This window comes from Micromys minutus (genome assembly GCF_963924665.1).
Source record: "Micromys minutus genome assembly, chromosome: 1".
Taxonomy (NCBI): Eukaryota; Metazoa; Chordata; class Mammalia; order Rodentia; family Muridae; genus Micromys; species Micromys minutus.
In genome coordinates, this window is record NC_137969.1 from 129,214,909 (window position 1) to 129,241,024 (window position 26,116).

The 26,116-nt window shown below is 39.6% G+C and overlaps 1 protein-coding gene across 2 annotated transcripts; it reads left to right on the top strand.

Annotated features, from left to right (window-relative positions):
• Window positions 1-6,964: 6,964 nt before the first annotated feature.
• OCIAD1 (OCIA domain containing 1) lies at window positions 6,965-24,007 on the top strand. 2 transcript variants are annotated; one of them, XM_080938843.1, is made up of 10 exons: window positions 6,965-7,130; window positions 7,470-7,555; window positions 8,428-8,490; window positions 8,920-9,000; window positions 11,282-11,335; window positions 14,341-14,388; window positions 15,252-15,387; window positions 17,154-17,329; window positions 20,612-20,764; window positions 23,534-24,007. In XM_080938843.1, the coding sequence occupies exons 3-10, from the start codon at window positions 8,433-8,435 to the stop codon at window positions 23,569-23,571; spliced, it is 744 nt and encodes a 247-aa protein (XP_080794969.1). In that variant the 5' UTR covers window positions 6,965-7,130; window positions 7,470-7,555; window positions 8,428-8,432; the 3' UTR covers window positions 23,572-24,007. The 2 variants fall into 2 exon arrangements, with proteins under 2 accessions (XP_080794969.1, XP_080794968.1); XM_080938842.1 differs by lacking the exon at window positions 7,470-7,555 and having other exon boundaries at window positions 23,534-24,006.
• Window positions 24,008-26,116: the final 2,109 nt, after the last annotated feature.

Below are 26,116 nucleotides of genomic sequence, written 5' to 3' on the forward strand. Positions count from 1 at the left end.
AGAAAAATGGAACTGTTAGCATGTGTAATCATGCCGCCAGGACTACTGTCTTAGAGTCAGTTTTCTGGACCAGTAGCTTTTAAATTCCACACAATCAGATATTAGCAATGTGAGAAACATTGCCCTCTGAGACAGATAAGTAAATGCTATAGTTGGCGTTTGGTCAGTTTGAGGTTTATATAGAAAAACTTGCCTAAAGGTATTAATATTTTAGATCTCAGCTCATAGTCTCTGAAGGTTGCATCTCTGTAGCAGGCATCAGACCTGCTTCCACACACAACTTGGTTTTTAGGTTAAAGTTTTACAAATACTTTTTGGTATGGATTTTAACCCTTCCCTTTTTTGCCTCTTATTTTTTTTAAAAAGTTTTATTTTTTTATTTTCTGTATATGAGTGTGTTCCTACATTTATATCTATGTACAACATGTGTGCCTAGAACTAGCAGTACAGTTGTGAGCCAGTTATTCGTGCTGGGAATTAAACCTTGGTCCTCTGAAAAAGCAGCAAGTTCTCTTTAACACTAAGCCATCTCTTAAGCCCTCTTTTTGTTCTGAGACAGTGCCTCATGTACCTGAAGTGGGGTCCAACTTGCTGTTTTGACAAGGGAGACCTTGAACTTCTCATGTCTAGCATCTACTTCCTAGGTACTGGGGTTATAAACCCACCATGGACTCCGGAGACAGAACCTCACACTTGTTTAGAAGTACTGGGCTCTGGCTCCAACCCCCTGAAGGTTTGGTTTTGTTGTTGTTTTTTGTTTTGTTTTGTTTTGTTTGGCTAGGTAAAACTGGTTAAAGGACTTGGGATGGAGCTCTTGCATAGAATGCATAATACTCTGTTCTGAATCTCCAGCACAAGCAAATAAAAGAGAAATTAAAAATATGCAAGACAGGTGTGATTATATGTGTCTACACATGCCCATAATCTCAGCATGTAAAAATTGGAAGTGGGAGGGGTAGGAGTTCAAGGCTAGTCTTGGTTACATAATGAATTGTGTGTTAGCTGAGGCTATGCCTCAAAAATCAAAGCAACAGTAATACATGAAATAAAAATACACGAGGAACTCATGAATGATTACTTCAATATATACAGTGGGCTTGAATTTTAAACATTGCTATGTTTTGTGTATGCATATATCTTAAAGTTTCATGAACACGACTGATAGATCCATTTTCTTATAAGTTAGTGTTAGGACAGGAATCATTCACGTAATGGTTCTCTCCTCATAGTCCGTTTTCTGTGACCTGAGATAGACCCAGCTGCAAAATTCAAAATCACCTCACACATTTGCGTCCATTCTGGTTCTCCTCATCCATTTGTGAGCTTTTCGTAGGTTCTGTAAGTGACATCAGGAGACACAGCAGATGTGCACCTCAGCTCCAGAAGTTTAGAGTGGGACAGATGAGTCTGCTATAGATTGACAGTTTAACACCTGTTAGGTGGGGCCACCTCCTGGAGACGCTCTGTTTTTTCCTTCCCTCTCCCAGCTTCTGCCTGAAAATCAAACCATCCTATCAGAAGAGGGAGAGATGGCTGTGGTACCTTGAATATGCTTAACCCAGGGAATGGCACTATTTGGAGGTTTGGCCTTGTTGGAAGAAATGCATCACTCACTGTAGGGGTGGACTTTGAGAGCTTCTTCCTAGCTGCCTGGAAGCTAGACTTCTTCTGGCTTCTTGCCTTTGGTACAAGAGGTTAAACTCTCAGCTCCTCCTGCACCATGCCTGCCTGGGTGCTGCTATGTTCCCACCTTGATGATAATGGACTGAACCTTTGAAACTGTAAGCCAGCCCCAATTAAATGTTGTCCTTTATAAGAGTTGCCTTGGTTATGGTGTCTGCTTACAGCAGTGGAAACCCTAACTAAGACAATGGCTGTTCAGAAAATCTTTCTTTTCAAATATGGATTACAGTGAAGACAATCCTCTGAAATCCACACACACTTAGATGTGGAAGAAGGTCTCTTTCACTAACACTTAAATAAGAGCTGACTCCTTGTGGTTATAACAAAGTGGACAGATTCATGTTTGACTACAACACCCGATACACTGAATAGAAAGTAAAAATGAAGAAATATCAACAAACAATATCGATGAAAACTGAGATGCTCTTAATATAAGATTTACATTGTCTTTTTAAAATGTCTTCTTAGAACACATATGTGTAGTATCTGTGCCCTTGTGCACTTGAGTTCATAAGTGTGAACATGCCCACAGCCACAGCCACATGGCTCTAGGTGACTCTATATCCCAACAAGCAGCTGTTCAAGCTTCCCGGTTAATAGTATTCAAGCACTGTCTGATTCCTCAAATGCTCTCTCCAACAGAAATGCTGAATGCAAGGACCAGCTAATTTTTAAAATGGTAATTCACCAACTTTTATGAACTCAAACAACCTTGCTTTATTGTCATGTGCCGCACGTCCCGCCGGAAGGAATGGCGTGCAACAACAGGATTCTTCTTCGAACAACCTTTATTGTACAACACTCTGAGCAGGGGACCACGTGGAAGAAAAATGCACTGCTTATATATGCCCAGGAGACTCGTCTCGATACCTGATTGGTGCGCTCTCCAGTAACTCATTAGCATGCCCCCGGAGCGGGCTGTGACGTCTGTGGCACATGCGCACTATGTCTCTCAGGCTGGGCAACAGCTCTGTTTGCTGAGTCATCGGCGGGAAGCTGGCGCCATCTTTGGGTGTGGCACAAACGGCTCTCAACACCTTATCAGCAAGCATAAGTATTATGAAAACCCAAAGGAATTATGAAGCCATATGAACTTTATATTTCAAGAATGGCAAAACAGTAAGGGGGCTGTACACTGCATTGCTAGAGTAACCCACCCCCCACCTCTGACCCCAGCTACACTCAGCCAGATATGGAATCAATGTGAAGCCTGGGGTTTGGGCTCTCTCAGACATGTTTTGCACCTTCCACGGAGCCCTCTCCTGCTTCCATAAGGAAGTCGGTTGTTGGCATCAGCCCCATGTAACCCAGGCATCTAGCACACAACACACTCATCTCTAGCTGCCTCATGGGCCCTGTTCCCATGGCGGCAGCAATGTGTCTCTGCACTACCTGCATGACAAGTGTTTTTCATTCAGGATGAGAGTACGGCATGCAGGAACATGCCAGAAGTCTTTTTCCTTTCTAGCTACCCTTAAAAGGTTGCTGGAATTGCAGACATGGAGGTTTGTCCAAAGACTGGGTGAGGACACAAGACCTAGCATATTTCCCCTCAGCTACCATTTAAGTCTGCTTTCTCCAAACAGCTAAACTTCTGGGAAGACTAATCAATGCCTGTCCACACATCAACACCAGGCATTCTTTTCCTGGCATATTATAGTGTACATTATAATCTGGATTTTTTTGCCCCACCCTATAATCTAGATTTGAATTAAATAATACTTGTAAAACTTATAAATACTTGTAAAAGTTATAAATAACATCACAGATGCAGTTAGTGGGTGATTCACAGTTCTTATCAATATTTGGTATGTTTGACTACATCTTCCTTTTTGGGATATTCTTTGACTCTGGCTCCTATGACATTGCATATTTTTGAACAATAAAGACCTTGTAGCCTCGTTAGTAGGCAAATATAAACCAGATTTTGCATTAGCATAGAGCTCACTCAGGAGGACTTCTAATTCTTTTTTCCCAGAAAAAGAACACAAAATGTATTATATGCCAAGAGCGTGTAAATATTAGACTCTGTTTCACCGTTTAGTCTATGAACTTTATAGTGATTGCTTTATAATGATGTCTATGAACTAATAAGGCAAAATACCTACCCTCCTAGAACAAAAATGCAAATACATTGAATAACTGTTATTTTTATATGATGAAGTATATAGCGAAAAATACCCAAAGTCAAGCTCTGGCCTCTAAACATGTATATACAGACAAGCGTGCCCCTCCACATACATATGCAAGACACACACACACACACACACACACACACACACACACACACACAAATGCAACAATAATAATTGCAATTTTAAATTCTAAAAGTCCATTCAGTGCTGGTGAGATGACTCAGCAAGTCACACAACTTTGGCATCCTGAGTTTGATCCCCTGATCCAAAGGTGGAAGGAGAGAACATACTCCTGAACGACCTCCTCTGACCTCCACAGAGTGCTGTAACACACACACACACACACACACACACACACACACAATTAAAATAAAAAAGAGTTCAGCTAAAAAAGGGAAACTTTGATGTCAGTGAAGTCTAGAAGAAATGTACTAGGTTGCTTGAGTTTATATGAATTAAGGAAGAGCCTGAGATGTTCCTTTATAACAGTTTCACAGTAATGGCTAACAGGTTAACAGGGCTGGTTCAGTGCTTGGAGACGAAGGACACTTGCTGTTCTTCAGAACGTCTGGGTTCAATTTCCTGCACTCTCATCAGGTAGCTTACATTTGCCTATAACTCTGGCTCCTGTACCCACACGTGGTACACACAATGGAGCCACACATATAAAACATAAATGAGTCCTTAAAAACGAAGAAAAGTCTGAAAACCAGAAGTAACGTGTAACAGGTAAAAATGGGGAGACACCTCACTGAATGAATATTTACTCAGTGTCAATAGTTGAAAGAGTGTCTGTTAAAGACTCTTCCAGGGATGTCTCTATTCCTCTCAGAGAACCATGGCAGAAGGAAGAAATGATTCCATCAAGTCTGGCTTGGTGAACTAATGAACTTAATGAAAGTTTAAGTTTCAAAATCATATGCTGCTTGCCAGCTGTGCCTCTTAATAATAAATTTTTGTCCTGAGCATATATACCCAGTTATGTATCTTTGAGGAAAGGATGTGCCTCTGAGCTCTGGCCACTTCAGGAGGGCATGATCGTGGAAGCCATCTTGTGAGTGCCTGAGCAAAGTCTCACATCGGCATCGCTTCAGCTTTACTGAAGAAGCATGATTTCTGGTGATGTCCACATTCATGGTGTCATACCAAGGGACTACGACGGTTAACAAACCCGTAGCCCTTCTGAATTAAATGGACATCAGCTTCCAGGAAGTCTTTGAGCTCACCCAAGTTATGTTTCAGTTGTTCTGTTGAATCATTTAGCTCCCTAAATCTTCAACCCAAGCAAACCGAACAACGCAAAACAACAACAAAACCAACAAAAACCCATATTGATTTTTGGAAAATTTGTGGACAACAGAATATATTCCTAACAGTATATAGTGATCATACATTAGTTCTTCCTAAGAAAATGTAAAGAATAGAATAAATCTGGATTCTGAGATTTACTAGTCTCATTAATAGGGCAAATTTTAAAAAAATAGGTTTTTCATTAGCACAAAGCTTACTCAGAATGACTGTTAATTCCCTTTTTCTTTTCTTTCTCTGAAGGAAAAAGAACATTCAAATTTTACTATCTGCTGAAGGCATGGAAATACAGACTTCTGCCTTCTAATCTTCTATGTTCTTACATTATAAAAATACCTAATATATTCATCAAATGATTTAATATTGTTGACTTTATGCCATATGATAATCAATTTGATGCTAGGAAAGTATGGCTCTTTTCTTTCATGGACCTTTTATTTCTGTGGGGGGTGGAGATAGAGACAGGACACACAAATAATTATTTTAGGTCATGGAAAAATGCTATGAAAAGAAAAAGCAAGACAACACACAGGTGACTAGAGTATCCCATTAATTGAGCAGTGGGGGAGAGCATCTTTGATCTTGAGGGAAACAAAGAAACTGCAAAGATCCTAGCCTCAGAATAATTTACCACAAGAAAAATGAGCATTTTATATCAACTATCCTAGAACATGTGAGAGTATAAATACTTGTAAAGCTGCTCAAAATGATCTCAGTGAGAGAAACGCGTAACAACAAAATACCATATCGCCAGAGCCACTGTGTGGTGCTACAAGCTGGCTCTCTGGTGCATTTCAGGTTTCACAGAGGAGGAAGTATAAACACAGGGTTTGAAATCAGCGCAATCTAGAAGACGGGTTGTCTCTGTGCCTGGTCTTGGTGGGGACAGTCCACGGAACAGTTGAATACAAAGAAAAAAGGTTGTTCCTCATTAGTGTGGTGTTCAAGAGACACAGAGGCCTAGCCATGACTTTGAATTCATGCTTTACATGACTTTCTATTAAATATGTGTACAGACAAGTTTGTGGACACTGTAGAGCCAGTGGAAATAATATGAAACGAGGAATGGTGAGAAATCTGACGATTATAGGAGTTCATAACTGGGTGGGCTGGAGCTGTTCAGCGGTATCAACCTTAAACTTTTCAGTACTTGGTTCAGAATACGCACTCAGTAAATATGCCTAGGATCAATGTAAGCAAATGAATAGTTGGAGGTTAGGGGCGGGCAGCTGATCTCCTATGAAAAGCTGGCTCTCCTAGCAACAAAATATAGTCTCCTGTTAACACAGTTGGAGAGCCCAGCGTTCTTTTCAGACTTGTTTTAATCCAAAACTATGAAATAGCCATTATTTCTGTTATTCAGATGAGTAAATTCTGAGTCTCCGAGTTGGAGTGTATCCTGACTCCGGTTTTAGAACCGGTTAGACACGAGACTGGAGGTTCTGACTAGGTGTTCACGCTTAAAATTCACTACCTAGCTTAGAGGCTTAACGCATAAGATAATTTATGGAAAGCTTAAAATTAGGAAAGTCCAAGGAAAGCCATGGGATAAGGAGGTAACTTAAGGATGGAGGGGTTTCAAAATATCCCTACCGATCTGTCACTGAACAGTCACTGCGGTATGTCACAAGAGCTTCGAACCTAAGAGCAGAGCAGAGCTGCAGGACACTCGCGCAGTCGCAGTGCAGCTTTGGAGCGCCGCAGGCCGAAGGGGGTGGGGGTAAGAGGAGGCGGGACTAATTGGATGGGGCGTGGCCAACACCACTTCTGAGAGACTGCCCTGCGGTTGTGCCACAGAGCTGTCTAACGTCATTTCCTGTCGAGAGTACTGCTTCCGGGTCGCGCTCCGCTAGCGCTTGGGTCTGGGTGACATCTTGGCAAACGCTTTGAAGCTGCCTTCTTTTCCCTCCCCGCTTCCGGCGTTGTCCGCGGTGCCTGTCTCTGAGGTCCTCTCCTGGCCTCTACCCCGGGTCTTGCTCTCCGTGTTGCCGCCTCCAGCGTGAGGTGGGTGTGGTGGTGCAGCCGGCCTCAGCTTTCTGCAAGTTCTCCCACCCTCGCCCGCAGCCGCCATTTTCTTGCCTGGAGGTGTCCGGTCGCACTGCGGGCCTTGGCTCGGCTGCAGCGCCGGTGACTCGGGACCTGCATGGAGGGGTGGGGAAAGTCGCGGTGGCCGAGGTGGGGTGGCAGGTGCGGAACAGGAGAGCGGGGTCTGCGGCCACAGCTTCGCTTGAGCCTTGTTCTTTGTAATTACTAGCTTTGAGCTGTAGTGTTCAGACAGGTCGGTCGCACCGTCCTCCAGCCTCCTTGGGGACCCTGAGGTTTAATTCTTTTTTTTTCTAGTAGGGTTTTGCAGTTTTGAGAAGCTTCCTCTGAATGCCTCATCTACCCAAGCGTTCAGTTTTATAAAACCTTTCCTCTAAGGCTCATAGGTATGCAGTAGGTGATGTTTTTGTCACTAAACGCATTACAGAAAGGTGCTTTGCTGTCCGCATCGTTAATTCATGCGGCGATGGAGTTTGTTTCAACGAAGAAATAACTCCTTATCTCAAATGCTGATGTGTACGTTCAAAGGAAGATAATATCACTATGTTCTTGGATTTCTCTTGGATTTTAAATTTTCATTTTGTTTAAGTTATTTGACGATTATTTAGCCTGATAGAAGGAAGTTTGGAAAATTAGCCATTAGAGTAACTACCCGCAGAGAATGTGACGTCATTGTTTTTGTCAGCTACGTTATGGGAAACAATGGCGTTTTGTTTTATTTGGAAACCCAGAAGTGACTTGAGGTTTACCCGAAATCATTTGGACATAGTTGTGTTTTTTTGTTTTGTTTTTGCATCAAGGTACAGAATAATGTGAAATAACCTAGCCTTTGAAGGGAAATTTTGTCTTGTTTTTATGTACCTGCTTCCCCCCCCACCCCATTAAAGGGTCGAATGCAAATAATTAGATCGAATAATATGTTTATGACCCTTTTTCATTTAGTTATTGTCTTATGTCAAGTAATTGAAATATAAAGGTCAGGGCCTGAAGAGATAGCTCAGCAGTTAAACCCGGCTTCTGTTCCAGTACACACATGTCCTATCCCAGTATCATAGCCATCTGCAATTGTAGTTCCTGGGGATCTGATGCCTTCTGATCTCAGGCACCAGGCATATTTGTGGCATGCAAACAAAACACCATGCATGGAAAATAAAGTGAACTTTAAAAAATGTTTAATGTTCAGTAAATATTTGTTGATTTACAGGTAGACTGGTTATGGATATTTGGTAATATTTGGATATAAATGTTTCTGATACAGGAACTATGAATGGGAGGGCTGAGTTTCGGGAGCCGAATGCACAAGTGTCAAGACCAATTCCTGGTGACTATCATATTAAGTATTTATAGTTAGTAACACTTTCTGTGTAAGGAAATTTTAATTGCTTGAATAACAGAAATTGGGCTGATTTATGGGTGTGACATCCTTATAGTCAGTCTCTCTCTCTCACACATACACACACACACACACACACACACACACACACACACACACACACACAGCTTAAATGTTTTATTGTTACTGTCTCTAAATTTCTTATCTGAACAGGGGTGGGGGTTCATTTTACATATTTTCATTTAACACTGTATCCAGCCTGTCTAACTATCGGGTAGTAAGAATACATTTTGTAGGAAATCAAAATTAAGTGAAAAGCCAGTTGTTTCATAGTTTTTTCTTTTTTTAAATGTTACTAGTAGACAAAGCTAGCTTTTCAAGCTTTTAAGAAAATGACGTTCAATTTTTCTCTAAAAGACATAGGGGGCGGTTACATTCCGACAGAGGAAGAGTGGAGACTCTTTGCAGAGTGCCATGAAGAATGCTTCTGGTTCCGATGTGAGTTTTCCTGTACTTGGGTATTTTGTGGTATTTGTGTATGTGCACATGTGCAGAGGAATGAGGACAGTGAGAAACGGTTTCTCTATGTAACCTTGGCTGTCCTGGAACTCTGTAGACCAGGCTGGCCTCAACTCACAGAGATCCTCCTGCTTCTGCCTCCTGAGTGCTGTATCAAAAGCATGTGTCAACACTAACACCTGGCTCCGTCTTAGATTTTGAGACTGGTTTTCTCACTGAACCTGGAATTCCACCATTTGGCTAAATTGGCCAGCCAGTGAGCCCCCAGGATCTTCCTGTCTCTGCCTCTCAATACTGGGAATGTCCATGCCTGGCTCCTTATATGAATATTGGGGATCAGAACTCAGATCCTGGTGTTTGCAACTCATGCACCGTACCAGCCCTAGTTCATCATTTTTCTAATTAGCATAATTCATCCAAAACTTTCGCTTACAAATGACTTAAATTCGTGTTTGAAATTATAATTTATATATAGACTATATTGGGACATTTTTGGGATAGTGTGGTTATTACTAATAGAGATTAAGGAAATTGAATAGCAATTTTATCAGCAATAGCATGAATATAGTTTAGTAAAGTTGATAACTACCCTCACTTTAGAGATGAAGGAACTAAGATTTAGAGGTGTTAAATCTGTCTATTTGTGTTACATGTTAGCTGGTAAGTCACTATGTGTCAAAGTCAGGAGTCTGAACCAGACTTGGTTGGGGTTTTAACTCTTACATTTAATGACTGTCATAAGTGCTTCCTCTGTTGTCTGTCTTTATAGTGAAGAGTTACTGTACTGTCAACTCTCTATTTCTGACTACTGATCTTAAGATCAGAATTTTGTTGTTGTTTGTAGACCTGGCTGTCCTGGAACTTGATATGTAGACCAGATCATGTGTTGGACATTATCGAGGGATAGAGCTCATGAGGCCCTAGGTTTGGTCCCAAGTACCAGGACGGTAGTAGAGGGAATTACAAAAAGATTTTTAAAAAAATCAAGCAAATAATGAATCTCCCAAGGGAACCAGACCAGGCTAGCCTTGAGTATGTGATTATTTTGCCTGTCTGCTAGAAATCTATGTGTGGACTACCATGCCCTTTACATATTTAAAATAGTTGGAAGAAAAAGGCTGATTGATTGCATATGTATGCAAATTATTGGCATTAATATTTTGTGTCCATAAGTAACATTTCACTAGAAAAGGCTAAGTTCATTCTTCTCATGCTTTGTTCTGAAGTGTTTTTGCCGTAACGCTGCAGTTGTGTAGTTGGCATACAGGAACTAGTTACTCTCTGGCACTTTATAAAGCGCCATTCACTTGGTGCATGTACTTATTCGAATTAAAAATAATTACCATTAAAATACAGAAAATGAAATTAATTATAGGAGCATTCGTGGAGTTCAAAGGAAGCTGGACACTTGGATCTCAGAATTCTTTCTGTTGTGTATGTTCCTTAGAGACGCAGAATTAGGGTTTTTATTGGGGACTGATCACATGGGCGTCCTTAGCTTGTCTAGTACTGAAATTGTAGACTCCCAGATGAAAAGCAGGTTTTCAGTATAGACTCTGTTTGTACAAATAGGTGAATTTTATTTAGGTAAATTTATTAGTCTAGGGAACTGGCTACTGGTCAGTTAGCAAATCTTTTTGCTTGCCAAGCTAGTAAACCAGGGATCAACTTTCATCATTGCAGAAAATAGGCATCTTTTATATGTATTCATGTTTTTAAGGAATACTTAAAATACATGATACTTTCCCAGCTACCATGTTAATCACATGGTCAAATATATTTCATATTTTGGCTTACATAGTGTAATGTGGAGCATAAAATCTTAGGATATGATATTAGGCATATTTTAGTAGGTTATAAGACTTAATGCTGATTTAATTATATGGATTTAGGTAACTAAGGTTCTTAATCACTGTAACTATTTTGTAAATGATAGTACTATGAGCTCCCTGATCAGGATGTGATATTAAAAGGTACATGAGAGAGTCCACACGAGACATGTAGACTGGAATTTGGTTATCCCTTAATGAATTGCTATTGGAACCTAAATATTAGGTGATTTCTTGAATTACATTGTTTAATATTTTGAGATGTTTTCTGAAAATATTCCTTTATTTTTGCTTTGTATGCCCAGGGCAGCTATAGAGATCCTGGTTGTTGAATCTCGATGGTTATCCTGTTACTGAGACTGATTTATCTCAGGATATTCAAACAGTATTGTTCTTTTGTTGATACTGACTGGTTCTTTTTCTGCCTATAGCTGTGCCATTGGCTGCCACAAGTATGTTGATTACACAAGGATTAATTAGTAAAGGTAAGGGTTTAAATTCACATTTACTTAGCATTTTGGATATCTTCCTTTATCTTACTTTCCTGATTTTTAGATAAGAAAATATCTTATTAACCATGATCACTAATAAATTTATACAGTGCTAGAATAACTTTGTCTATCTTAACCTACTTGGTGGATTATATTGATTTGGTATTTTGATGTCATTGGGTATGTGTTTTAATTGTACAGTGCCTGCTTATGTGCAGGAAGCCCTGAGTTTGAACCCTGGCACTGTGTGAAAAAAACTGAGTGTGTTGCATGTCTGTAATTCTAGCACTAGGGAAGTAGAAGCAGGAGGATCAGAAGTTTAAGGCCAGCCTGGGCTACTTGAGACCCTACCTCAAAAACAGAAACCTCAACCCACCAAACAGAGAATTTGGTATCAGTAATATTCTACAAGAGCAGAAAAGTACTGTAACATTTGTTGCTGGGTTTGGAGGGATGGTTTAGTGGTTAAGAACACTTGATACTCTTCAGAGGACCTGCGTTTAGTTCCTGTACCCACTTCAGCTTCTCACACAGGCATACATTAAAAATCAACCAACCAATCAACCAACCCTTGTAGCTAGTTTGCAAGGAAAACAGCAAACCTGGGCTAACTGAACAGTGTTGCATCTTAGAGATTGTTAGAAATGCAGTTTCTGGGTCCATACTAATCATACTGAGTCAAAATTGCAGTCTGTTTTACAAACTTAAGGTGATTCATATATACACTGGCTTAAAGACCTATAGTTCCCTATACTGGCTTTGCCTTCTCATCTTGGGGCATAGGTAAAGATGAGGTAGCATTCCAAAAATATTTAGAGGGCCTGGAGAGATGGCTTAGCAGTTAGAATGTTCATGTTCTTGCAGAGGATTCATCAGGTTCTATTCCAAGTACCCATATGGTAGTCAGATTAAAAAGAAAACATTTAATTGGGGCTACCATACAGTTTCAGAGCTTTAGTCCTTCATCGTCATGGCAGAAAGCATGGCAGCATGCAGGCAGATGAAGTGCTAGAGAAGAAGCTGAGAGTTCTATGTTTTGATCTCTAGGCAGTAGCAAGAGACTGCCACATTAGGCCTAGCTTGAGCACATAAGACCTCTAAGCCTGCCTCCACAGTGACACACTTCTTTCAACAAGGTCACACATCCTAATAGTGTCATTATGTACCGGCTAAGCATTCAAACACAGAAGCCTGATTCAAACCAACGCAGTGGTTGACAGTTATTTGTCACTACAGTTCCAGAAGAACTTACAAAGGCCAAGAACCCAAAATTTAAAATAATTTAGAAATTCAGGAATCTGGCTAGTCATACAGTTTTACCTGTCTGTGTGCACACTGGTGCAACCTGTCTGTCCTTCCTCAGACACTTCCACAGGTTATCTTTCTGTCCTAGAATTCAAGTAGGTAGATTAGGCAGGCTAGCAAACCCCATCTGGGAATACAAAATGTATACTTTACCAAATGAGCTATGTCCCTAGCCAATAACAATCTTTTTAATAGTTTCCGAAGGGACTAAATTTTGTTAGCGTAAGTGGTACAGTGTACGTCTCTGCGATTCAGATTAGGTTAAGAATTAATACCTTAGTGGTGCGGCCAGCAGAGTTGCTTGTTAAACTTTGTGAAGTACCAGGCTTTTGTAGACTCTACCTACAAAAGTCTGGTAATCTTTGGAGTTCTGTTTTGCTTTTTGTTTGTATCCTATGCACAGTTTTTGTAAGGGGAGCTGAAAATTGAACTCAAGGCCTTGTTCTGTCCCTGAGCTACATACACCCTTATCCAAGTCTTTGTACTCTAGGCTAGCAATAACATGGATTTTAGAGACAGTGCTTGAGGCTACATCCCCATGTTTGGCTCAGTGAGATGACTCTGAAAGTACAGATGCTTACTGTTAAGCCTTACAACACAACATGAGTTCTGTCGATAGAGCCCACTGTGGTAGGAAAGAACCCCCTCCTGCAAGTCGTCCTCTATATCTGTGGTGCTGGCCAACCATACACACACACACACACACACACACACACACACACACACACACACACACACACACACACGTACACAGTAAACAAGCAAGCAGTCAAGTCTCCATGGCTATCGCTAAACCAGCATCGATGAACTACTTTTTTTTTTAATTACAGTCCAGTATATCTCATTTGTGTGGTCTCTATAAAATCTTGGTCTACTAGGAAGAGAAGGTGGTCTCTCTTACACCTTTTTTACATATGCTTTTTCTTTCATATTTAAAATTGAAAGCCACCTGGACTCAAGGTACCTGTCACTGACCCTGCACTGTTTGAAAGGAATATTTTTGTTTACTGCACTGATGTTTTTTCCTTAAAAGTCACTTAATGTGTGATTTCATTTCTGAGTTCTTGTTTTGTTCAGTTTACTCTTACATTTATGACTGTCTTAATTACTTCATCAATAGGTCTTGATACCTGATGATAGTTTATTATTCTTCATTGGATTTGTGTGATTACATAATATTTTTCTGAATAAGCAAAATGTTTTTATTTTAAGTCAAACCTTGAGTTTATAGGTGAATTTTTGGAGAATTGCCTTTCACGGTATTTAACATTTTATCTATTGAGCATGGTATATTTTGTCATATTCAGTATTAATTCCTTGACCAATTTTCTCATTTTTAATGTAGAGCTGTTTTATATGTATGACTAGAGTGCTTCCTGGCTCTGGCTCTTGGATGGTTTTAGTCCTATAATTAAATCTTCTAAGACCTTTTTGTTGTCGATCTTGGTAGATAAAAACATTTACTTAGTCTCTTGACTGTCAAGTGGTCTTTTTTTTTTTTTTTTTTTTTTTTTTTGAAGTGGTCATTTTTTATTTACCTATTTCAGTAGTTTATAGTTTTGACATTTAGAAAATTTTATGTTAAAACTGAATTCACAGAAAGGAGTTACTGTTAGTACTTGCTGTTTTATGGTAGTTGAAACTGATTTTTCTTCTCTAACAACATTACTCATAAATACTTAATTTTTCTTTAGGAATACTGTCAAGTCATCCAAAATATGGTTCCATTCCTAAACTTCTGTGTAAGTATGAACATTGCTGTGCTTTTCCTACAAATGAATAAAGTTAGATCAGATATTTTGAATAATTTATGTTACATGTTTATATGCTGTCACAAATCAATTTTAATTAAATGTACTACTTGACAGCTTTAATGTCAGCATAAAAAGGGTTCTCCCTTTTACAATATAAAACAACTTCATTTGACTGTACTTAAAACACAGTACTTGAAAATAAATTCTTGGTCTATTTATTGTAAAAAATGTTGCATAGATATTCAACTAGTCAAATAATTATGTCTAGAATTGGCATTTTTTTCCCTTTAATTTTATATTTTATTGTATGGGTAACAAAAGAGAAGGTAAACTTTTTTTGAAAATGCACATGAAGCTCTTCATGAATCTTTTAGTGTAGCTTGTCTTTTGTATTGGAAACATATATGATAAGATGATATGTTTAGGTTAGACTTTGTAATTCATTATTTTAACAAGCTTGTCATACAGAGTTTTGTTTGTAAAGGCAATCTTATGGAATTGTTGGGATTTGTAGCACAGTTTCATTTTATAATTTAAAAAATTATCCAAATCCCACAAGGCTAGAGCCAATTTTGGTTGTTTATTCATTTCTCTCTGCCTTGTTTGTGTCTATAAAGAAGTGTATTAGGATTGGTTCATGTTACAGCTACTTTACTTAGAGTGACTGACTTTGGAGAAAGTGAATTATATCCATAGACTTTCTCTATGAATTGAAGGTTAAGCATGTTTATTTCTAAAACCTAAGAGATACTTGGAAATGTACTTTTCAAAAACTGCTGTTTCAGAAAATAAAGTTTTGTTTGAAAAGGCCTATTCAGTGACATACTTTTTATTTGTGTTTTACAAATAAGTTGCTTGTATCGTGGGATACTTTGCTGGAAAGCTTTCGTACGTGAAAACTTGCCAAGAAAAGTTCAAGAAGCTTGAAAACTCCCCTCTTGGCGAAGCACTGCGGTCAGGCGAGCTGCGGCGCTCCTCACCACCTGGGTAAGTCAGGTCACACTGCCACGGTGACTCTCAACACACAAGGCTTGAAACTACCTATCGACATTTCTTCTAGTGCAGAAGTGTGACATTCTAAAAAGTGGAACAAGATTTGGCAGCTTTATTCTATACAAGAATAAAGAATTTTCGTTTTGATCAATTTGGCAAGCATTTTGGTTTATTGCATTTTGGACTTCTTTCAAATGACCAGATGTTGTCAGTCTAGCTTAGTTATAGCCACTTTTTAATTGCTTATTAGGATAATAAGCTTAGCAGAAAATGTCGATTTGATCTTCATGAAGGTCATAGTACATTTATGTTTTGATTGTCTCATACCAAGAACCATAGTATATATTTCAAAAGTGAGCTGGTGCTGATATATTTTGGAGCTTTTGTTTATTTTGTTATTTACAAAGCTATAAATCAGATAAAAAAGGAAAAGCAAAACTTGTAGGTTCAAGGTTGTTTACAGCTCTAAATCGAGGAAAAACTAGAGTCAGCTTCATGTCCAGTGGAAAGGGATGGATGGTCATGTGTGCTCGTGGGCATCGTGAGCTTCCTTAAACTGTGACTCTGAAGTCTGTGAAGCATCTGGGTGACATGTTTTTAATAAACTAAAGAGATACGATATAAAAATTGTTTATAAAGTTGTTTCTAAAGAAAAGTTTACAGCAGTAAAATAGTATAAGTGCCTAGTAATAATACTAGTCGCCATAGTAATACTAGTTGTCAGGTGTCACAGTTTACCCTCTTACCCAGACTTCCTACAGTGTGATTTTTGTTAAAGTTAGATCTTTAAAACAAAACAATTACAAGAAAACTCCTGGGAAAAGATAACACAGTAGGATGGTGTCTGCAGCCCATTCCTGCTTAGAAAGTTAACCCAGGAGGCTTAAATCAGACCAGCCTGAGCTCCATCTCTGTCCTGTTCCAAAACTAAACACTTTGAAATGTTAAACATTTCAGAGTTCCAAAGGTAGGTGTAATGGCATATGCCATTAATCCCAACACTTTAGTGACGGAAGCAAGTTGGTCTATGTGAGTTCATGGCCAGCCTGGACTACAAAGTAGTTCCAGGATAGCCAGGGCTACATAGTGAGACCCTGTCCCAAAAGATAAATACCAGCAAACAAACTAACGATTTTTCTCCCCAGAGTTCTAAATTTAGTAAAGCAGTGCATAGCCCGTTTCTGACTTTGTTCAGATTATGGTTTGGACTTTATATTGTGAAAATATAGTCTGTGTGGGTAGGCATAGTGGAAACCATGCACATCTTTTGAGAAATAGTAATACCTGTGTCCATGTCAGCAAGGCGTAGACTATGTGGACACAGTTGTGGAAGCTTCCTCATTAATGGGAGCATGGGCATGCCTATGAAACCTCATCTAAAGGAGGCTTTTCTTTGTGAGGACTTTTAATAGATGCATGGAAACTTACCCCCAGTGCTAAATATTTAGAAAATTGAATATATGTTTTTCTGTTTTAATTTATGGAATGACTGTTTACTTCTGAGGCAGTTACACTATAGCCCAGTCTGGTCTCCAACCCAATGTCTTCCTGAGTGGGCCTCCCCAGGGCTGGAGTACCACAGTCCCCATTATGTTTACTTAGAGACCATGCTTAAGATGCCTAAGTGAGTCAGGTCATAGCTTGGCCGCTTTTATAACATAACTTGAGGTTAGGAGTATTTTAGAAATTCATAACTTATTTTTATACCATCATAAACGTAGTGACCCTTCATTTTTACATATTATGATATTCTTTTTCAGGCACTATGCTCAAAAGTCTAAATATGACTCAAATGTGAGTGGTCAGTCCTCTTTTGGGACATCTCCAGCAGCAGACAACATAGAAACGGAGACACTTCCTCGTTATGAGCCAATTCCATTTAGTGCTTCTATGAACGAATCCACTCCTACTGGTATTACTGACCATATTGCCCAAGGTAGAAACTTCTCTTGAAATGAATTTCAGCATTTTATGGTCCAACGTATGTATACACTTTATTTGATGCTCTATTCTGCTGGATCTCACCTCTGCTACTGTCTGCTGTCAGCCTAACTTCATCCATCAGCCTGACTCAGCATGTTTGTTCTTTTCATTGGTTTCTTCATTCATCCAACATTGTCTCCATAGGTGTGGAAGAACAAAGATGGGCCAGGCCTGCTTGCTTGAGAAGCTCAGTTTGTCATAGGCTATAGAAGTAGATGGCAAAGTCACAGACTGTCCCAGTGACTGAAAGTGTGCAGACGTGGAGGTCCAGCAAAGAAGTGACGGCTCTGCCTGTGGGCAGCAGAGGTCAGGAAGGATTAGGTCACGTACTTGATAGGTCGGTCTTAAAGACTTTGAGTTTCCTGTCTAAAATTGTGGGAAAGGTTCTGTCTGCTTTACAGAGTTGTTGTCATGTGAGAAAACCCACTCAAAAGTCCATTGCAAAGTTTATGTAAATATTAAGTTCAGAGAGCAGTGGTGAGATAACAGCTTTAGATTAAGGCCAGGATATAAGTTGTTTACAATCTGTTAGGATCTGATAATTAGTCATCAGATAACTAATTTATATTCGATCTTGAATGGAGACTGTAATGCTTCTCAAAGAGCTATGGAAATCAGAAGTTAGGACTGGAACACACAATGTGGCCTTTATTTACTTAATATATTGTTATGTTTACTTATTTTCATTCCTGTCCTGACCTTTTGTATGGGGACATATATGGCAGTGTTTTTCTAAAGTTTATGACATCTTAACTCAGACAGCTTGGATAAGAAATTGTAGAGCTTTGTAGAGTACACATTGAAAATAATTTTGAAGGCTAATTTAGCAACACTTGAGGTTTTGGCTTTGTTTTTGTCTTTTCCAATCTAGATTGAATCTACAGGTTAAAGGGAGGGAGGGGAGAGGGTGCAGTGGAAAAAGAGGAGCTGATGGTAGGTTAAGGAATGTTTAAAAGATGGTGCCAAAGGGAACCTGGGTATCTCGGAACATAAAGCTTCTGCAAGTATGACTCTCTAAATTAATTGGAACTAAAAGAGATATAAAGTTATCTTCTCTGTTGCCTTGGTAGCATTTAGTTGCTCATTAGCAATAGCCATGCATGCTTGTGACACTTGGTTTAGATATGGCAATGCAGAATCCTGTCACTGAAGACTTAACAGGGCACAGATGGGGGATGGGGGGAGCTGTTACAGAGAAGATGAAAGGCTTGAGCTCAGGGGAATGTTGTTCAATACCTTAGTCCTAAGATGGCCTCCAGGTTCTTCTGGTTGGGACCAAAGATACCAAGTATACTTCAGGAACAGGCAGAGTTGAGACCCCATCTTTCTGTGAAGGCAGCTCTTGTCTTTCCCTTGTTTCATTTCCCAGTTCAGTGCAGACCCATTTCTCTGCATTTTAGGCATGCACCAGCTATTTCATTGCAGTGATGTGCATCTTTCCTACCATTTTCATCAGCAAAATCTTGTGTTGTAAGTTTTCCCATGTAAAAGCAGATAAAAGTCTCTTTGGTCTTTACCCACAAGTGAGAAAGATGTATATTTAATGTGACTAATGCCCTCCAAGGCAGCTGTCCATCTGTGTGTGGGGTTTTGTGTGTGTTGTCATCCTCCCCTCCAGATCAAACTTGCACCCACCACTGTTGCCCTTGTGGATCCCTGTGGCCCCTTGTATGCCCAGATGCTGCTGTCCCTTCCAAGAGGCCTGTTTGCCCACTTGTTAGCTCTTTTTCAAGGATACAAAGACTTGGTGATCTTTTCAAGTAGAAGGCATTCTGCCATACCTATTAGAAAAATTGCACAGGTAGCTGGTTAGTTCTAGGCACTGCTGTTACACACTTTCTTATTCCTTCCAGGTCTTAGTAACTTGCACAAAGATGTAAAGTCTATTCTCAGCACACTGCCAGAGTGTTTTCAGTCAGCTTTATATATGGAGAAAGTGTGTAAATCTCTGCCAGTCTTGTGTGTGGATTATCTTTTCATTTATCACAGAACATCAGAATAATATGTTTTTCTTTTTTGCATGAGAAAAGTTAGACCTGGAAGGAATTCTAGAGATGTATTCAGATTATTTCACAGTTGGAGAAAACAGGATTCAGAGAAGCTTAGTGATTTGCCCAAGGACTGGTGCCAATGTGTAGTTAAAGTGAGGGTGCAGACCCAGCGGCCCTGACCCATGACTACCGCAGGACTGGAAAGATGCCTGTTGTGAGGGAAATGAGTTCACTGGTTGCTTACCACTAATGCAGTTCAAATCTTTAAAATGGATATAAGATCATTTTCTAAATTAATGTAAGATTCTTTTTCTTATCCAGCGAATATTAGTTTCGAATCATGGTATATTAGAGCAAATTACAAATTGAAATCCCATTTTGTCTTGATACAGTATACTTTACCAAAGTAAAAGACTAGAGTTGAAATTGCTACTTAATTCTTGTTGCTTTAAAAGATTCTGATTATTCTTTGGAGTTTAAATTAATACACTTTATAAAAGTTGACTCAATGTTTAGTTCATATATTACTAAAATAACATGATTAGTTTGTGTACCTTGCTGGAAAGTACTTTTTCTGTAGTATATGAACTTGAAGAACAGTCAACTTAAACTGTGCTGCATGTTTGACCTGTCAGTAATTACAGAGAGTCCACTTTTATGTTCCTGTGCTGTTCACACATTCACTTTCCTTGGTAGGGAAGAAAACACATGGCTGAAGTTGACCTTTTTCTCCACCTCAGTATTGTAAGCCAGATGGGTGGAATCAGGCCTACTCTGTTTAAAGACTGCTTCATGCCATGAAGTAGTTATTTTAATTATTTTTTGTTCGAATACCATAGACATTTGTAAAAACGTTAAGTTGTATGTGCCCATAGAAGTATTAATACGATTTACTGTCATGTTTTGTTCAGTGTGACCAGTAGATTCTAACTCTGTAGGTAGTATGACGACTGCAGTACTCAGTGAGTTAGAGCCACACTGTTAGCTCTTAAAACTACTGTTCTCTTTCTGGCCGTGGATAAGTTTATAAAAAATTTCGATATTAATCTTAAATTTTAGAAGTACAAGGGAGGAGGGATTGTGCTTCTGTAGTTTCTTGGACGAAGCCTCTAGTGCCTTTGGAATGGTAGTAATAGTTTCATCTTATCTTTCTGTTTCAGTTTTAGGTAAAAGGCGTTGCGAGATGTAGTCACTTTAGATTCATCCACCTCTTGGCGCCACTTATTAACTGTTTGTTGTTTTAGGACCTGATCCCAACCTTGAAGACAGTCCCAAAAGAAAAAGTGTTACATATGAGGAATTAAGGAGTAAGAACAGAGAGTCGTATGGAGTGACTCAATCACACAAGACTGACCCCTCAGTCAGGCCTATGCAGGAAAGAGTGCCCAAAAAAGAAGGTATGACAGCTTAGTCTACTCACACCTCTTTAGATGGAAGCTGAAGATTTAGCTTAAGATGCTATTATGTTAATATGTCTAACTCTTAAAGATATTTACCAGAATAAATAATTTTTAAAAGAATAGTCACTTAGGAGTGGGTGAAATGACTCAGCAGGTCAAGGCACTTGCCACCAAGCAGATGACCTGCATTTAATCCCTGGGGGTCTGATGGAGGATGGAGAGAAAGAACCAACTTCAGAAAGTCAAACTCTGACATGATGCAACACACACATTTGACATAATAACTTTTTCTTTAAAGACAAGGTTTCTCCATGTAACCCTGACTATGACCAGAACTCGCTCTGTAGACCAGGCTGACTCAAACTCAGAGATCTGACTGTCTCTGCATCTCGAGTGCTCGGATTAAATGCAGAGCCACCACTGCCAACTGATCATTGTCAAAGTTCCTTATTTCAGTTACCACTTTGTCCACTTCAAGGTATGTCAGAGGGTGTTTTGTGCAAGAAAACAAAGCCTAGATGGTAAGAACAAAGCAGGGAGAGCAGCTCTCTAGTGCAGTGTTTTGTTTTGTTTTGTTTTGTTTTGTTTTTTTACAAAGAATCACTTGGGAACTGATATCTTTTCCCTAACAGTTGAGTGTGTCTGTTGTTGGTCAGGGTTAGTGACCAGAGGCTGAAACTCTGAGCAACGTTATGGAGTCAGAATAGAGTAATAAGGAGCTTTTCTTGTAAGCTATATAATTGAAAGGATATATATCCTTACAGGAGAGCTTTTATGGCATTTCCAGAGGAGGAATTTTACTTTTTCTCTATAATTAATATTTAAGTTACATTTTAATATTTTTAGATAGCAATATGCTAAAAAAAACTTTGTCACATATTTTTAGCTAAAGGAAGATTTTTTTAAAAACCCAAGTTTAATAACCATTTTTGTTTAGAATTTTATGACTTCTAAAGAATGTCAAGGGCTGGGCCATGTTTTTTTTTGTGCACTTATTTAAAAGTTGAGGGAAGTGGTTAGAAGTGTCCAAGGCCCTGGTTTCTATATGTATCATAACAAAGTAATAAATATGTCGTGGGTAAATAAACTATCAAAGGCAGGAACAAGTCTTAATGCCTCTTGGAGGACCATGCATGGCAAATGTGCAAAAATGCATAGCAGCCCTCAGTAATCTAGTGCTGACAGTTGTTTCACTTCACAGCTGCATTTAAAACCTTAAGGCAGCATAATTTTGTTGTAAAATTCTCTGCCTTTGGAATAGAAGTGTGACCTAGAACACCGCTGGAGGCCCCACAGTGTAGGCATGTCCTTTGTGCTGGCCTCATTGACAGGCTGACTTATACTGGAGGGCAGGAAGCTCTCTGCCCCTTTTATGCTTCTTTACCCTGTGTCTCACAGCATCATTTGCACTCATTGTCAGAGAGGAACTATTGTATTTGATTTGATAAAACATAAAACCCCTCATTTTTTTTAGCTTAACAGGCTAGGGGAAGCTCTGGTGTATTTTTGGCATTTATTCCATTTGGCATGTGGAACTTTAACTGAACATTCTTGAAATGCTGTCCCATAAAATACTAATAAGACATGAGAAAACATAGCTCTTTTCTTTTTAGAAGAAAACTGAGTTTTTTCTTGTACTTTATATTACAATTTAAAGAAAAGACCTATGAAATGCGATTTTTATTTTCCTAAAATGTTCTTAAATCTAGGTTGAAATTTAGATATTGGTACATTGTAGACTCAGAATCTCTGAAAGTATTAATGTTTTGAGCTTTAATCTGGGCAGTGGTAGTTTATGCTGTGAGTCCCAGCACTGGGAAGGAAGGGGCAGATAGAGCTCTTGGGGTCAAGACCATCCTGGTTTATAGAGTGAGTTCCAGGATAGCCAGTGAGTTCTCTCTGTTACATAGAGAAGAAGCTTTGTTGTCTCAAAAAAAAAAAAAAAAAATTGAGCTTTATTTGGATTATTTAAATTAGTATTTATCTTGCTGGGAATGAAGATAGAAAGCACATATTAACAGCAATACTACCACACATCACAGAAAACTGCCATATATTATAAAGAACAGAGCAAACAGAACACCGAGGCAATGGGCTGTGGTTTTAGTGTGACTTCCAAGACTCAGAAGAGCCCACAGCGCAGTCGCTGCACCTCTGTGCTGTTGGAATTACCTGAGCCTTGGAGCTCACAGAGGAGGCTCTGGAGAAGAGAAACTAAAGGAGTGCAGGAGACGGGCCGTGTAGCTCAGCTGCTTTCCCAGCTGCCTGGGGCCCTGGCTTCCGTCAGCGCTGCCAAAGGAAGTCAGGAGTGAGTTTGAAAATTTAAAGTGTAAGATGCCAGAATATGGGAAATAGTTTCTCCTTGTTATTTGACAGCTGATAGGTAAGATTGTTAACACTTTCTTTTACTCTACTTTTTATAAAAAGCAAAATTCTAGCTTATTAGTTTTGTTTAAATAACTTCTTGGTAACTGTTTTGGTATATACCACATGCTCATTTAGGTAAATTTGTAAAGGCAAACACTCAGGCCTTGGACTTAAAACAGATCTTTAAATCTCAGTTCTTGTTAAGGCTTACACCTTGGGCAAGTTACTAACCAGCTTTCTCACCTTTAGAATGGGGGTTGTGCTGTTGTGTAGTTTGGTAATAGGGCATTTGTAGTCAGCGCTTTTATTCACCCAGTGCAAGTTCAGCTTCACACCCTCTAACAGAGTTAATGTTCTTTGACTGTCTGGAATCATCAGGTATCTGTGCTTTTTTCCTAGTCAAAGTAAACAAATACGGAGATACTTGGGATGAGTGAACACGCCCATCATTGGACCTACTGAAGGCCTCCATATCCAGCCTCATCCAGGTGGTCGTTTGCGCCCACATGCTTGGACTCAGCAGCAGATCTCATAAATACATTTAAAACGAATTCTGGTTTGTGTGATTTAACACATGATGCTTTACAGACCCAGATTTTAATGTTTACTATTGTGTAACTGTAATGACCTGGGCACTGAGAATGCTGGTATTATGCCGTAGTGTGAGCACTTGGTGAAATGGTTTTTAGTTACAGTTGACAGACTCATGAAACTTGACTGTGACTCAACCAGCCCATGGGACGATGACTGATAGTGCACGTTAAAGGGGGAGGGTGGGGGGAGCAAGCACACGCCTAGGGTTCAGCTCTGCATCGGGTATTAAAAGGCTTTTCTCCAGCATTTACTCGACCATCTTAATGTTTGTGGTGAATAAAATGTAAAAACACGCAACTGTCAATCACATTTTTATACCTTTGTTTGAAATTTGCTGATGCGTTTTCATGTAAAGGTCTTAAGTAAGTGGTATTTTAAGCAAAAAAATAGAAATTTTCGATGCAGATAGACTCGAATGTACAGTAGTAACTGTCTTTAAGAAACACATGCTTTTTGTGTTAGCCTTTTGTCAATAGAAAAGAGTCTGAGACAACAAAAAGGAAAAGTCTTATTCTGTCTGGTTCGAAAGCACATGGCAGGTCACCAGCAAGGGAACCAGAGGGTGTCCTGCAGTGGCCTTCCAGGGCCTGCCATCAGTGCCTGAATTTTCTACAAGTCCTCACTCACCTCCCAAAGGTCCTACCATAGCCCACTAGTGCCATTCTGGGGACCAAGTCTTTAACACATTCACTTCTTCAGGGAACATTTGAGACCCAAACTAGCATAGATAGTTTCCAAATTATGCTATAATTTTATTACTGACTAAAGTTTTTTTCTGATTTCGGTGAATTGAAAATGTGGTCTTAGACTAGAAACGTTTAAACTGTTACTATAAAGTAGCCCCAAATTGGTGGCTTAAAGAATCATGGCTGAGCTTAGTGATATGGTTAATTCCAGGGTTTGTGAAGCTGAGGCAGAGGGGCTCGTGTGTGAGGCCAGGTTGGGACTCTAGTAATGATTACTTCTAGATTAGCCTATGGTCTGTAGTAGGATTCTGCCTCAAAAACAAATAAACCACCTCTTTCTTAGGAGTCTTATTACACAGCTCATAAGAAGTGCAGGAGCTCATACCAGTCTGGTCTGGGTAGATTGCTCTGGATAAAGCTCCTCTCATCTTAGAGCTCAAGTTACCTGCTTTATAAACCCTCAATATGCTTATCTCTTAGGCATAATGTCACTATGTAGCTCTTGCTATTGAAGAGCTGAAAGCCAAATATCAATCTTTTGTCCTTAGCAGTTCTGAGGTCCAGCCAGTTTTATATAGTTTCTTATGAATGTGACTTAGGTATCTTCCCTTTGGTACTGTTGCAGGCTCTTGACCCTCCACCCTGAATTCTCCTTTTCCATAAAGGTCTCATGTTTGCTTCTATGGAATTTTCTCAGCCTACTCCTGTTCACAGGGAGTTGAGCAAAAGGCCTCACTGCATCCTGCTGGAACCAACTTAATCTTCTCTAAAACCTTGGACTTCTTATGGATCAATGTATGAGTCATTTTATTACACAAATCTCCCATGTCTGTTGGACTCCATATGAGACTAAGAATTTTACAACACCTTGGACTAGCACCAAGGCATGTCCAAGAAACCATGGAGAGAGCCATTTATGTGTTTGAAATGAGTCTTAGGGTTTCTATTCCTGCACAAAACATGACCAAGCAGCAAGTTGAGGAGGGAAAGTGTTTATTAAGCTTATGCTTCCACATTGCAGTTCATCACCAGAGGAAGTCAGGACTGGAACTCAAACAGGTCAGGAAGCAGGAGCTGATGCAGAGACCATGGAGGGATGTCACTTACTGGCTTGCTCAGCCTGCTTTCATATAGAACCCAGGACTACCAGCCCAGGGATGGCCCCACCCACAATGGGTCCTTTGCCCTTGATCACTAATTGAGAGAAATGCCTTAGCTAGATCTCATGGAGGCCTTTCCTTAAGGGAAGCTCCTTTCTCTGTGATATATGTGAGTGTTTTGCTTGCATGTATGTGCACCGCATGCGTGCTTGGTGCCATGGAGACCAGGAGGTATCCCATGGGCTGGAATTATGAATGGCTGTGAAACCATGTGGATACCAGGACAGAATCTGTCTTTACCTCGTCACCATTTCTGAACACAGGAACATTGAGCCAGTAGAAAGCACTTTTCTGAGATTTTATTTCCCCCAGTTTTCATTTTGACATGGAGTAATTTGGTTTTGTCTCCTTGTGGCATCAGAAAAAGCAACAAAAAGGCCAGGTAGCTTTAATGCTGCCCTAGGAGCTTACCAAGACTGGCAAGTTTGTCAGACAAGAGTACTGTTGAGCCCCTATACTGTAAGGGTCTCTTGTTCCCAGCTTCTAAGAACTCTTCTCTAATCCTTGATGGATCATCCCAAACACCCTCCCGTTGCTTGTCC

Coding starts and splice junctions, on each gene's coding strand:
- OCIAD1 (XM_080938843.1), top strand. CDS start 8,433: ATGAATGGGAGGGCTGAGTTTCGGGAGCCGAATGCACAAGTGTCAAGA. Junction 15,388..17,153: donor CGGCGCTCCTCACCACCTGG/GTAAGTCAGGTC, acceptor ATTCTTTTTCAG/GCACTATGCTCAAAAGTCTA. Junction 20,765..23,533: donor AAGAGTGCCCAAAAAAGAAG/GTATGACAGCTT, acceptor CTTTTTTCCTAG/TCAAAGTAAACAAATACGGA.